This window comes from Drosophila hydei, unplaced genomic scaffold (genome assembly GCF_003285905.1).
Source record: "Drosophila hydei strain 15085-1641.00,03,60 unplaced genomic scaffold, DhydRS2 tig00000063-arrow-pilon, whole genome shotgun sequence".
Taxonomy (NCBI): Eukaryota; Metazoa; Arthropoda; class Insecta; order Diptera; family Drosophilidae; genus Drosophila; species Drosophila hydei.
In genome coordinates this window covers 706,306-720,650 of record NW_022045657.1, presented here as the reverse complement: position 1 = coordinate 720,650, position 14,345 = coordinate 706,306, and the positions used below count along the sequence as shown (strand labels likewise).

Sequence of the window (14,345 nt, the reverse complement as noted above, 5' to 3'; positions counted from 1 at the left end):
TATAAAGAGGCATCGGCTAACATTGGCAGTCAGTCACTCGACGTCTAACAACGACGACGGCGCGTACGACGGTCGACGCATAGCTGCTCACTTGGACAATAGACATCGATGTATCGATATATCGATAGCATATATCCCTATTGAGTTGGATTTGTTCTACGTGTGAACAGCTGATATTTTTGGTGTAAATAGCCTGACCGTAAGTGCGAATGAAAAAGAAAGCAGCTGGGTGCGTTAAAGAGCAAGTAATCACAATGTTGTTCAATATAAATTAAAAGAAAACAAAGAAATAATATACGAGAAATATAATAAAAGCAAACAATTAAACGCGATGTGTATGTTGCGCGGATCATTGATTGGATATAATTCTCGCAAAGTTAACAATTGAAGAGTGGCAGACGCTGCTCAAACTCTGACGCTGGCAACAGCAAACGGGCAACGTCACCGAACTTGTAATTGGGTTCAACACAAAGAGAATTACATACATTCGTCAGTGTATTGCTAAGTATTAAACTGTTATTTGGTTCAGATAGCGTTTAAGTGCTAAATGAACTACAGCATTTACAACTAAAATCAGTCTGAAACGACGATGCGTAGTTGTTAATATTTTAATTTTACTGCCGCCTACCAATCATCCAGCTGTCGCACGTATGTCTCGTTTAAGTAAATAGTTTCTTAATTACACTTTTGCACATTGTGTTTGAGTTAATTTAAAAATATTCAGTCTCCAGCTTTGTATTCTTCTTGTGTGTGTCCATTTTTTTTTGTTACTTTTTCACCATGTGATTGTGGGGCCTGTATGTGAATGTGTTGATAACTCTTCGAAGAGTAAAAAAAAACGCATTCACCGGCTAACCAGTATTTGGAGAGAAAGAGATGCTACACTGGAAGAGCGTAGAAGTTCTAATTGGGGAGAGTTCAAAATACCTTTGCGAAAGCTTTGTTTTTGTTCACAGAAAGTAAGCCTTTTCAAGTTGACATATCCAAGATGTTTGCTGTTATGGAATGTCAGCGAGGGTATTTAAAGTTCGTTAACTTGCTGACAACGCATTCAGACCCTGCTGTGACTGACTAGCAGCTAGCGGGCCATTGGCTGTTTGGAACTGTTTAATAATTTATTATGTTGATAAGCATTGCCCTAATCTGGAATATCATACCAAAACAATAGTACAAATTCCCAAGTGTATGAAATTAACGGAATTATTACGGAGTACGAATGAATATGCGAATGAAAAAAATGATTTACTTCAGCTTCTTTACTGTTATTGTCCTCAGGTGCAGGAAATTGTCAATTAATTTGATTAGTGCTAAATCATATTCACTTTTTTTTAATTAATTACGATATTGTTTGTGCAGGTGCTAAATATGAGAACTACTAAAATGTGTAGTTCTATGTTAGTTCCATTTTTGCTATATTTAAAGATCATGACTTGCTAAAAATATGCATTGATATTTATATATATGCTCATATATAAAAATTTTAGCTATGGAATATAAGAGAAATTTTAATTTTTGCTTAAAACACAACGAAAAGTTAACCAAAACGCATATGAAATGTACAAATATAGAAAACATTATATTATGTTACAGTAAACAAGCGAAATAATATAATATATAAGGAATATGAACCATAAATAGGTATACCATTGAAAAAAAAGAATATAAGAATGTTTTATAAATTAATCAAAATTTAATCAGTTATCTAGGTTTTAAATAGTTTTTGCGTTCAAATAAGTAATGAATATAAGTCATAAATAGTTTATAGCTGGTTGGCCGATTTACAAGTGGTTGTTATGAATAGCTTTAAGTTTGTTGAAACACTTATCGCTTTTTATGATAGCTTTTAACATACTCTAAGCAGCCTGAGTTAAAGCCGATATGAATATGAATGTGAGTTAAGATATGTGCCAACTGTATAAACAACTTTGTACGCAGGTAGAGAGAACATATGTTTTCTATAGAACTTAACGTTTGGAATTGTCACAATTTACCATAAAATGGAAATCTTCTACTCAATTGAGTGAACAGCAGAGGCCTTTAAATGGCGCCAAACATAATAAGACAATTCAACGAACGATTCAATGAAGCAATGTGGAAAGCAGCAACAGCAGCAGCGCAACGTTTTGTCAAGGTGAACCAGACAAAGCCGCGTGTTTTCAACCAGCTCCATACATGCCCAAGACACCTACATATTGATATACATTTATATACACATACATTCATACCTGATCAAGATGTGCTGAGCTCTGGCATAAAATGCTTGTACGCATGCTTTAAAGCCGATAAAACCTATGCAAAATTCCTAAGAGTGGAGAAAAAAACAAAAACAATACTTTAAATGCATATAACATTTTATTTGTTTTAGCAGGTTATTCACCTGTGCAATTTGTGCAGCAGGTAACTATAATCGTGCTCGTATGTTTTGCCCATATTATTGTTGATATTCAGATTTTTCGTATTATTGGCAGACACAGCTGAAAAAATGGAGAGAAGACACGAAAACAGAATTTTTCAAGTTCTGTTATTTATTTATTGTTTTCTATGTATACAATTTCTTCATTGCCTATAACAATAAAATACAATTCTCAAATTCATCTACTGATTGTGATTGAGTGCTAACTTAAAATTCTTATCAATCAAAATATACAAATTTCAATAATAATCTAATTGTGGCAAAACAGATGCAAAATACTTTTAGTTTCCTTATGTACAGTGATGCTTCGCTAATGTGAAAGGTCATTATATATACATCTAGTTATGCAATATAGATGTTAATGTTAATGTTGATATGCTTCAACTATCATCAATTATTTGTAACTAATTTTAACATGTTTATCAAGCTGCTCAGCAAATGCTGATTCAAGAAATAACTATGTATTATAAAACACACAAGAATATTATAGTATGCAATCTGTGGCTAGATTGTAGGCATAATATTAAGTCTTATCAATCTCAGTTAGTTGAGCTGTGTTGTCGGCGTTCCGGGTAATTTTTCTTTTTTTTTTATATATATTGTACTGTTATGTGTGTGTGTGTGTTTTTTATGTATATCGGCCCGTTAGATATTTTATACCCCGTAGACAACGAGGTTTCATAAATAATAAATATATTGTAGATAGTTATATGTATTTAGCATAAGCATTTCCATGTTCTAATCGATAACTGTGAGCATCGATATGTATCGATATATAAAGTAATCGATTCCGAGTACACTAAACACAAAGTATTTGTGTGTTTTCCTCTAGATTAGTGGGTATTGCCCAGTCGACATTGTTTAATAGCTCAGCCCTCTTTTTATTTGGTTATTACTTTTTTCTGTCATCTCATTCTATTTGTGCCGCATATGTTTCTAATGCAGATAATAACAAAATTATGGCTTTCCGTAATTGTGTATTTTTTGTTGATCAGATTTTGATAATATAAATGACGAAGTACAAAGAGAAATTGCACAATAAAATTTGTATGTGTGAATTATATGGAAATGCCAGCAAATCAATGATAATTTCAGCTAACTTTTTCTTGCCTTTGCTAAACAAATTTAAATGCATATATTATCTATTTGAGTATATGTTCACATTGCGAAAACGAGCTGCAAAGAGTCACGTGCCCAGATGTAAAAAACATACAAGACTATAATTTATCTGGATGAAATGTGCAATTTGATGCTTGATTACGAGCACAAATTGAACAGTTTGTCACGCGCAAGTGTTAAATAAATGAAATTCAATAAATAAACAATTTAATATACAACACTCTTTCAGCATGTCTTTAAACGAGGGCTATCACAATAAAATAGAGCCAGGCGGTACGTCCGCTGGCGATGATCAGTCCTCTAGTTCGGGGGCGCGTAGCAGCCATGGAAATGCTGCGGCGGCAAACAGTACGCAGCTGCATCAGCAGGTACTGAACGAGAATACATATCTGAAGGCCTCGAAACAGGCGTACTTCAGTGATGAAAAGGTGCTCATACCCGACGATGACCATACAAATGTGAGTTAAAAGAAAACACGATTTGAATACTCTGTACCCACAGTAAAATTTGAAAGCTAATCGATAAATATCGATTTAGGTATATTGATTTTTGGAATATGTCTTGATTTTGTAAGAGCTATCAGCCATGTTCGATTTATTCGTATAATTGTATAAAAAATTAATTTTATTTTTGGGTATAGGGTATGATCTAGTCCCACTCTGTTATGTTTATATTCATTTTGTTTGAATTTCATTTCGCACACAGATCGGTTTCAGTTTTCGCAAGCTGTGGGCCTTCACTGGCCCCGGTTTTCTCATGTCCATTGCGTATCTAGATCCGGGCAATATTGAATCTGATTTGCAATCGGGCGCCGCAGCCAAATATAAAATACTCTGGGTGCTATTGTGGGCCACAGTTTTGGGTCTGCTCATGCAACGCTTGGCCGCCAGGTAAGACTGTAGGACATATTTAACTATATACATACTATAATATAATCTATAATCTGACTAGGCTGGGCGTGGTCACGGGTCTGCATTTGGCGGAGATGTGCTACAGACAATACAAACGCTTGCCACGTTGGATACTTTGGATAATGATAGAGATTGCCATCATTGGCTCGGACATGCAGGAGGTCATAGGCACAGCCATTGCCATATATCTGCTATCAAACAAAGCGTGCGTTTATCTGTATACTTTATCGAATGACGAATGATAAATCGATTTTGTAATTTTGCTTTCAGTGTACCTTTATGGGGTGGCGTACTCATCACCATTGTCGATACATTCACGTTCCTATTTCTGGATAAGTACGGTTTGCGTAAACTGGAGTTCCTATTTGGCTTCTTGATCACAGTCATGGCCATCACATTTGGCTATGAGGTAATACATAAGCACAAAGCTAAACCTTCCTACATTATTCAATCTGAAAAAGATCCCCCTGTGTAGTAACTCCCAAATAATCTACCCGTCAGGCATACAAATAAGTACAAAAAGTATTTCAGCAAAACGCTCGAGTCGTAAATAACGAACGCAGTCTATTTTACCCATATTTCAAAAGTTTTTTTTTGTGTTTTTTTATATATTTTTTTTCACTTTATATATGTCTATTGTCGCGAATTGCAGTAGTAAATTGTCAAGCACGTCTGTCAGGGGCGTACTTCACGTTCATATCTTTCAATTAAGCAGACTTGCCATTTCGTTCCGTTGCTTGATAATATGTAAACATTTTTTTGTATATCTGCTCAGTGATAATCACTGTTTTTTCTCTGTATGTCTCGCGCTTACGTGATTAGATAAATGGCTTTAGAGAGGAGATTCTTGCTATGTACACACGCCTAAATGTGTGTATGAAAATGTCGGAAATGGACCACAACTATTTTTGATAAGCTGGGGATATTTGCCTCAGGGCTTATCTGAAAGCCATTTGCAAAAAGCACTTAGCAGGGGAATTTCTTTTTGTGTTCAGAGATTTGCCTCTACTGTATTTGCTTATTGTTAGCATTTTTATAATGATGATTTATGATTGATTTATTTTGCATTATTTACACTTTATATTTATTTATTTTGTTTTAAATTTTTGTTAATTTATGCATCCGAAAGCAGGTTTATCATCTTCAATTAGCTACGATTTGACTTTTAAGTAGCGGACTCAGTTGTATTCAAGTAATATCTTTAAAATTAACTCAAGTTCAAGGCTTCAATATTCTCTTTATTTATTTTATTTATACTCTTGTTATTGATTGCAAAACATCTCATTGTTTATACTTGCAGTACATTGTGTCTGCCCCCAATCAGGGTGCCGTGATGGAGGGCATGTTTGTGCCTTGGTGCTCCGATTGCAGCTCAGATGTGTTGCTACAGGCAGTGGGCGTGGTTGGTGCCGTTATTATGCCACACAATCTATATTTGCATTCTGCTCTGGTCAAGGTAAGAATGGGATTCATGCAAAATGACTCCTTAAGTAACATGAGGATTACATTTGCATTACAGTCACGCGATGTAGATCGTCGCCAGCCGAAGAAAGTGAGCGAAGCGAATTTCTATTTCTTTATTGAGGCCTCCATAGCGCTGTTCGTGTCCTTTATCATAAACCTATTTGTTGTGGCCGTCTTTGCGCACGGCATGTACGGCAAAACCAATCAGGATGTGGTAAGTGAATTATAAAATACAAATATTGGAGCTGGGCTAACTCATCTCTTTTTAGCTGGACGTGTGCACCGACAAATCCATGTATGAGGATGCCAAGATATCTTTTACGGATAATAACAATAATACGGACATCATCAATGCCGATTTGTACAAGGGCGGTCTGTTTCTAGGCTGCACATTCGGAGCCGCGGCTATGTACATTTGGGGTGTGGGCATTTTGGCAGCCGGCCAGAGCTCCACCATGACAGGCACATACGCTGGCCAGTTCTCAATGGAGGGTTTCCTCAATCTACAGTGGCCGCGTTGGTGTCGCGTGCTGGTCACGCGCTGCATTGCCATTATACCCACCTTCTGCCTGGCTATGTTCAGCAAAATGGAAGATCTGACCAATATGAATGATATCCTTAATGCAGTTATGTCGCTTCAATTGCCATTTGCAGCGATACCCACCATTGCGTTTACATCATGTGCAGCCATCATGGGTGAATTTGTGAATGGAATGTGAGTAGTGAAAAGAGTAACATCAATTAGAGTATGAGTACAATTGTTAACAAGTAGGTTAACGGAATTTTATAGTTCCTTTGATAAAGAGTCTGATGGGCAGCTTAAAGTCACATACGAAGTGTTGCATTAATTACGAAAAACCTGTTTTCTTTTTATATTCAAAATTTATTTAAATTGATATATATAAATACTTATGCATCTTTCTTTTTTTGCAGCGGCAACAAAATCGTGTCCATTTTGCTAACCATCGTAGTTATTGGCGTTAACTTGTACTTTGTCGTATCTCAGGTGGAAACGCTTCAAATTGAAGGCGGCATGCTGGCACTAGTCTGTGAGTGGCCCAAGTCTTAACGGCTACCTATATACTTGACTAATTAATGATTCTCTCTTTGTTCTTGTAGGCGTATTTGCTATATTATATATACTTTTTGTTATATATCTTGTGATACATATGGCCGCGTGCATGGGCAACAAGTGGCTGATGAATAGTCGGGTAAGTTGTTGAGAAAATCAGCAATTGTTTATCAATAGCCGTGACTAGAAGCATTAACTCTTTAAATAGTCAGTCATAAATTGTAGTTATCATGTTGAACTTTATCAATTTACGTGACTATTGGGCACCACTTAGTGGAGCTTTAGATGTCAAACGCCAAAGACAATTTCATCTAACCTGATGTTTTTCCCTTTACAGTGGGTGCAACGTTGGGTGTTACCAAGCCAGAATAGTTTTTCGATAAAGAATGCCAACTCTACGTACGCCAGGTATGTTCACGCATAATAGCTCACTCATTGCTTAAATACATATACACACATACATTCACACATTCACTGCCTACGTCTTTATATGGGTAACTAATCTATAAATTTAACTCTGGTCTGTACTATCCTAATATCAATTGGTTTTTCTACTTCCCCAGCCCTCTAAACGCTGTCTACTGTTCGCTTTTACTAATCTTTAGTTCCACTGTTTTTTCTTTCTCTCTCTCACTCTCTTTTTTTATAATACTTGTAACTGTTGACTAATACTTAATCGAAAACATATGCGTATGCTCTTATTCTTTTAATTATTCACAGTGATGTCGCCTTAGTTATAGGCGATAAAACTAACACTACTGACAAACCTCTTCATACAGTTTCGGAAAATGTAGCTCAATAATGCTTTATGCGTGTTGTTGGCTACGGTTCAGTAATTAACTTTAGGAAGCCACATTTGTGATATTAACACTAACATCACACGCTTTACAACACTAACAATTCATCAACAAGAATTTACAATACACTAAGCTGTCTGATTCTAGCCAATTGCAGTTCATATCTTAAATCAAATTATTTATAAGTTTCTGGTAAGTCGTAATGGTGTTGATATTATGGTCACATAATGCTCGCACAATCGCTATTATCAGGCTTAATAATATAAGCTAGTGCGCTTAGTTTGAATAAATAAAGTTTGCATTTATTAGTATTTTGTAGGAAAAAGTAATTCTTGCCTTTTGATTTATGGTATTTCCTAGATATAAGATAGTATTTAAGCTGCAACTCGCATATTGCAATGAAGCGAAAAGTTTAACTAAAGCTTTGATTAAGTTCCGGCTGGATTTATTTACATTTAACATACATAATTGGCATTTTGGTATAAGTCTCATCCCTGGCATATATTCAAAGGGCGTGGCTAATTTAACAAAATAAAACTTCGATCATCGAAAAACGTGTTGCTAATTTTATTTCCTGTTTATTTATCTGTATCATAAAATTCTCTTTTATTATATGTGTGTGCGTGACTACCCCCATTTCTTTTCCAACACTGTTCTGTGTGTCTTATACTAAATGCAAATACACACACATGCACACGCTATTCTACTCTTATACTGTACGCCACTCAACTGTTATAATCTGTGTGACGTTGACTTCTACTGCAAAAAATTGCAAAAATAAAAATAAACTACTGGATTGACTGATCTGTAAATTTCGGCTAATTGAAAACTGTGCGAAATAATATTATTTTAAAATTGACAAATGATTTTCTTGGCATTGGTACAACATTTTTTTAAAAAGTTTGCGATTGGCAAGCACACAAAAAAAATAAACAACCCGAAAAAACTGCTCAACATGCAAATAAAGTCAAAGAAGATTGTTTGGTACCATATTGAAATGGCCAAGAAAATTAATTAGCATTTCGACAGTTTGACGCATCTTAAAAAGAAAAAAAACATATAACAAAATATTCTTTTAACCGAATATTCAATGCGGTTTTCAATTGTTTATTTAAATCTGTGGAAATTCTCTGCTGCACGTGCCGGCAAATCTGTTTATCCATTTATACTAATGGGGGCAACATCGAACCCAACCCAACCAAACGACATATGGATGGCATCCTCTATATAGCGAGCTGACGTTGAACGATACTGGAATCTCCATAAGCTCCTTTAATAATCTGCAAAGAAATGTCGCCTCTTAATTGTTTATATTTATTTTTAGATTTGATTGTACATAATAAAGCTATTATTTCTTTTATATCGTTTGCCTATATCAAAGTGATGTTAACTCTAATTGGATAAGTAACGATAGTTCTGTAGACTTAAGTATTTATAGTAATGAAATAACGTACTTTTACATATATAACGAAAGCAATGTATTTTCATAAGTAGCTCAACTAATTTGTATATATCTTTAGCTAAGAAATAAAAACGAACGGAACACCTATTTGACCCTACCTCACTCTCACAATAAAGAATATATCTCATCAACTATCAACGCTGTGGTATATGCATGGCTGTTTCGAGTTGTCTTTTACTTTGTGTACTGCGTTCCTTTAAAGTCCAAAGCCTAATCGATAATATGTGTACTTATGTTTGTAGAATGTAGTTCCTTTCTTTATGTGATGTTGTTTTCCTAAGCTTTACTAACAACAAATTCTTGTAGACAGTAACGGTATTATATAGAATGTAGCTCTATGTAGGGTATCTCAAATTCTTCTATAGTTTTTGAATTTGTAATCGATTCGACTCAGATCATTAAGAGCATATGCTGGACCCCGTCTCGTATTACCCAATTGCTACTTATCATATATATACACACACTCACACACACAGACATCCAGTCATGCAGTCATTCATTCCATTTCATATGATCTTCCCTTTGCAGAATTGCCACCAATACCGACACAGATGCAGATATCATGGACGGTGAGGACGCGTAGCCATTACTGTTCTGCACTGATTCCGATGGCAGCGAGGAGGTTGGTTTCAGCAGTAATAACAACGAGCTGAATTGCCACAGCAGCAATGTGGACAATACCAATAGTGGTCATGTGATCATCAGCTAGCATTCGGTTCAAGTCTGCCCCGATTATAGCAATAAGCCATCCCGTCGCAAACAGTGCATAGACCCTATTCTCCCATCACATAGTTCATCATATCAGAAATCGGGTCTCGCTTTTGTCGCCGGTTGCCTCAAAGCCGAAAACTTGGGAATTAGTGTAATACAATTTCATAGCATAATTATTTCAGCATGATGAATGCCAAAAAAAGCAAAGACAGATTTTCATAGCAAAAGTAAACCATAAACATAGAAAAACATAACTGTAAAATGCCTAGGCAAAAGATAAACGTGTGGCATCGAAATTAGAGTTAAGTTCAGTGTACTGTAATTGATAATAATTATTATATAACTTAAACACACACACATACATTTACATATACATATACATATACATATACCTATACCTATACCTATACATATATTTTAAACTACATATTACTTATAGGGCTGTGAACTGAGAAACCGTAAACAATTTAAAAAAAAAAAAACAAAAATCTGTAAATCGTAACGGGTCTTTTTCGAAAATATTTCCTACAATTTGTCAAAAATATTTTATGTTGTGTGCTTTTATTGAACAACTATTACCATCTAATTTATTTATTAATTCGCAATTTTATCAATGTCATTAGCTAGGACACAATTGTAAAATGAGTCAAAACACGTTTATTGCACGTTTTCTCTTTGCTATCAAATTGTTTTCTATTGTTGTGTAAATCACCTAAAATAAAATTATATTATGCATAAGTTTAAATATTAAAAGTGTTTTCTATCTCAAGCAAAAGTCTAGCTAAGTCAAAATAAAAGTTTTTCAGGGCGGTAAGTTGAAACGTTGATGATAATGATCATAGAGCTAGCGACTATGATAATTGTGATAAACACAAAAATCGGGTTTGTATATTATAGTGTATTTACAATTCTAAGCATTGATAAGATGACGATGATGCTGATGATGTTGACTATGAAGATAATGAAAACAGTGATAAGGACGATAACAATAATGCTGAATGCATAAGTCTCATAAACTATGGGGTATCTGCAAGCCGAGCAATTCTTTGCAGATAACTTGAATTCATTTCTAACGCATCACTTTGTCTTGTCATGACGTTTTAAGTAGCTGTAATTGACGTTTTAATGGATGATATTATATACCTTTATAGCTAATAGGCCAGTAAACTAAGTATTAATGACAGAGTAGGCGACAGAATAATAAGTGCTTGCTTAATATTTTATTGTAGCTTGCGATTTATGAGGGCGATAATTGGATTCCGCGGCGCTCATCAAGTCAGCTTGGGCTTAAAGCTATTCATGACACTATTGAAAAAATATATTTGTCATAATAAAAGTTATGTAACGTGGCACTAAAGGAACAAATGTTTTAATATATCTTCTCAAGCTCGAGAAATAAATAAGAAAGATGTGGAAGCTTCTTTCGAATACATTAACAATTTCAATAGAGTGAAGGGGATTTCTTTTTTGCAGTAAATAAAAGTTGCCCGACATTAGCAATAATTAAATATTATTATCTTTTACAATTGCCTGGAAGTACGATCAGCTGTATAATCGAATAAAAGGCTGTTCGATAGCAAAGCTCGGCGACCTGGTCTAGACAGAATTTAAACTTAGCTTAGTAGTTGGTACTAGACCCGGTTCAATTACTTTGATATGGTGAATTGCCAGAACAGGTTATGTTAATCGCTATGCCAATATATACATATATACTTCTATTAGACTAAAATTAGGTTTGTTTACTGAGATTTACTTCAGCGCCGACTGTCCGGAACGATGCAAGTATTAGGATTCGCTTAAGATGCGGAAACTTTTGATAGTGTTGGTGGGGGTGCAGCTAATTCTCGGTTCGGAGTGCGCAATATTACGTAGGTAGCTAAAAAATATAGTCGAATTAACGGATTGACTGAGCTACTTACTGGTGATTTCCTCTTTGTAACTCACAGCTCAGCATATCAAGAAGTGTCACTTTGGTAATACCACCTGCATTAGGGATACTGCAAATGCTCTGATACGCAATTTTCCAAAGGGCATACCCTCGGTGGGCTTGAAGCCCTTGGATGTGGTCCATGTGAAGGATACGGTGCTCATCAATGATCAACAACAGGGTGTACTTTGGTATTTTTTCGAGCTCTTCAATCAGATTAATTACGGCTTCGAGAACACTACTATAACGGACATCAAGGGCTTCGACGAAGATCCCACATCATCGAAAATAATTGTTAAAGGACAAATACCCAGATTGATATATAAAGGCTTCTATAACGCCATGGGCCGACTACTGTGGATGGTACAAATCAATACAACGGGCGAATCCGAATCGGAATTCCTAAACTTTCGTTTCGATTTCACGCTAAAAGTGCAAACGGAATATCGTAGTGGTAAGCGGTATCTGAAGATCTATCAACTGGTGCCCAATGTCTATGTGGATCGGTAAGTAAATCGGTTCGTAACCGGTTTGAAGCTTGGGAAGAAAACTATTTGTACATTTTCCGACTTGCAGCTGGATACAATGGTTGGAAAACTTTTTCCCAGAAAACACAGACTTAAGCATTGCTATCAATAGAATCTTCAATGCAAATTGGGTTGAGTTTTGGAATGAATTGGAAAAGCCCATATTGGAAGTATTCACAGGTGTCTTTTTAAGCATCATCGAAGATATATTTCATAATGTTTCATACGATGATATGTTTCTGTCGAATAATATAAATGTGAATTGAAAGTTTAGTTAGTTTGATTACTCAGCCATACCAAATATAATCGATACGATGTCTTGGAATTAGTAATATATTAACATAGAAAATTAGTTGTTGCATTTAATATCAAATGACATTTCAAAACTCAACATCGCATACTCTCCACTAATTATATGAATACTTGAATTCATATACGGAACTTAGTTTAATTCCTTCTTTTTGTTTTATTTCTTACAATAAACCGGTTTACAAAACTGAGAATTCCGTTTCGATTTGCTGAGCTTATATATGTTGTGCTGGAAAAGGCATTCGATTTTATTCAATGTTCAAACGCTGAGGCAAACGCAAGTGGATTATACTCTTCAAAACATAGGTTATACATATATATATATAAATATATATATATATATCCGAGACATGAGTAAATCATTTCTTATTGTGATCGGACTCCATCTGTTGATCGCGATCAAGTGTCAAACATTACGTGGGTACTCGAAATACAATTGTGTTCCTATAAACACCAAACATCTATATAATATAGTGATTCTTATTCTTTATCTGAATTCGCGTAGCAAGCAATATAAAGAAATGTCATTTTGGCGATTCGAAATGCATTGTTGGATCGATGAATGCAGTGATAAGACGATATTCACGCGGTCTATCTGCAATCGGCATGAATCCCATCGATGTTGTTAACATTAAGGATTCGAATGTTTGGAATAATGCACAAATTGGTGGGGTGTGGTTTCAATTTAAGCTATCCAATCAAGTGAATTATGGTTTCGAGAACACGACAGTAAAGCGAATCAAAGGATTTGGCAAGGATCCAACAGCCAGCACCATGGAAATACATGGACAGATACCAAGTCTTATTCACAAGGGCAACTATGTGGCCAATGGGCGGGTTTGGATGATAGCCCTAAATGCGACAGGTGAATCAACATCGGATTTTCAGAACTTGCGATTCATCTTAAAGCTGAAAGTCATACCAGAATATCGAAATAATAAGCGCTATCTGAAAATCTATGAGCTCGTGCCAATTGTCAATATAAGTCGGTGAGTTTGCGACAGTTCCACATATGCGAGGGTGGTCTAAAGATGGAAGATGGGAAAATACAAATTCTGTTAAGGTTCATATAAATAGAAATTTTGCTAGTCCGTAAGACCACCCTCGTACATGTGTTTATATATTTATCAGAACTATATTAAAATCAATTTGACAGCTGGATTGTGTGGCTAGATAATCTATTTCCAGAGAACATGGATCTAACCATTGCAATCAATGAGCTGCTCAATACGAACTGGTTGGAGTTCTGGAATGAACTGGAACCGGCATTTCTGACCATTTTTAGCAGTGTATTTACGAGCATGATTGAAGATACGTTTCAGAAAATATCCTACGATGACATGTTCCTCAAGGATGAAGGATGAGACTGAATGAAATAATTAAGCTAAGTTCATTTTTAGATTTGCTGTGAAAGCGTGTATTGATGCAACAGGAAATATATACTTATAGTTTATTTAAATTATATACATATATTAAGTAAGCAATCCGGTTTTCCATATCGTTAGCTATAAACCTAACCCGAGCTGATTTCTCGACATTATTTACAATTGAGCATTGGCTAAAGCAGGTTCTAAGTGAAATCGTGTCGTGTCTGTAAATAATTGTAACAGGTTAAAAATATATGTATATATAT

At 35.3% G+C, this 14,345-nt stretch overlaps 3 protein-coding genes across 6 annotated transcripts; all 3 read left to right on the top strand.

Moving 5' to 3' along the window:
* Positions 1-38: 38 nt before the first annotated feature.
* Positions 39-10,430, top strand: LOC111596437 (protein Malvolio). Of its 4 annotated transcripts, none has more exons than XM_023310658.2 (12): positions 39-199; positions 3,762-3,990; positions 4,238-4,422; positions 4,484-4,648; positions 4,714-4,852; positions 5,744-5,899; positions 5,963-6,121; positions 6,177-6,622; positions 6,841-6,956; positions 7,027-7,118; positions 7,317-7,387; positions 9,767-10,430. In XM_023310658.2, exons 2-12 carry the CDS (start codon positions 3,763-3,765, stop codon positions 9,819-9,821), a joined length of 1,812 nt encoding a protein of 603 aa, XP_023166426.1. In that variant the 5' UTR covers positions 39-199; position 3,762; the 3' UTR covers positions 9,822-10,430. The 4 variants fall into 4 exon arrangements, with proteins under 4 accessions (XP_023166426.1, XP_023166425.1, XP_023166427.1 ...); XM_023310657.2 differs by lacking the exon at positions 9,767-10,430 and adding an exon at positions 9,008-9,095; XM_023310659.2 differs by lacking the exon at positions 9,767-10,430 and adding an exon at positions 8,678-8,996.
* A 1,192-nt stretch (positions 10,431-11,622) lies between these two features.
* LOC111596443 lies at positions 11,623-12,691 on the top strand. Its single transcript, XM_023310666.2, has 3 exons — positions 11,623-11,817; positions 11,896-12,382; positions 12,453-12,691. Exons 1-3 carry the CDS (start codon positions 11,751-11,753, stop codon positions 12,667-12,669), a joined length of 771 nt encoding a protein of 256 aa, XP_023166434.2. The 5' UTR covers positions 11,623-11,750; the 3' UTR covers positions 12,670-12,691.
* Positions 12,692-12,966: 275 nt separating this feature from the next.
* On the top strand, positions 12,967-14,318 carry LOC111596431 (protein takeout-like). The gene is made up of 3 exons (XM_023310645.2): positions 12,967-13,129; positions 13,218-13,701; positions 13,869-14,318. Exons 1-3 carry the CDS (start codon positions 13,063-13,065, stop codon positions 14,074-14,076), a joined length of 759 nt encoding a protein of 252 aa, XP_023166413.2. The 5' UTR covers positions 12,967-13,062; the 3' UTR covers positions 14,077-14,318.
* The last annotated feature ends 27 nt before the right edge of the window (positions 14,319-14,345 follow it).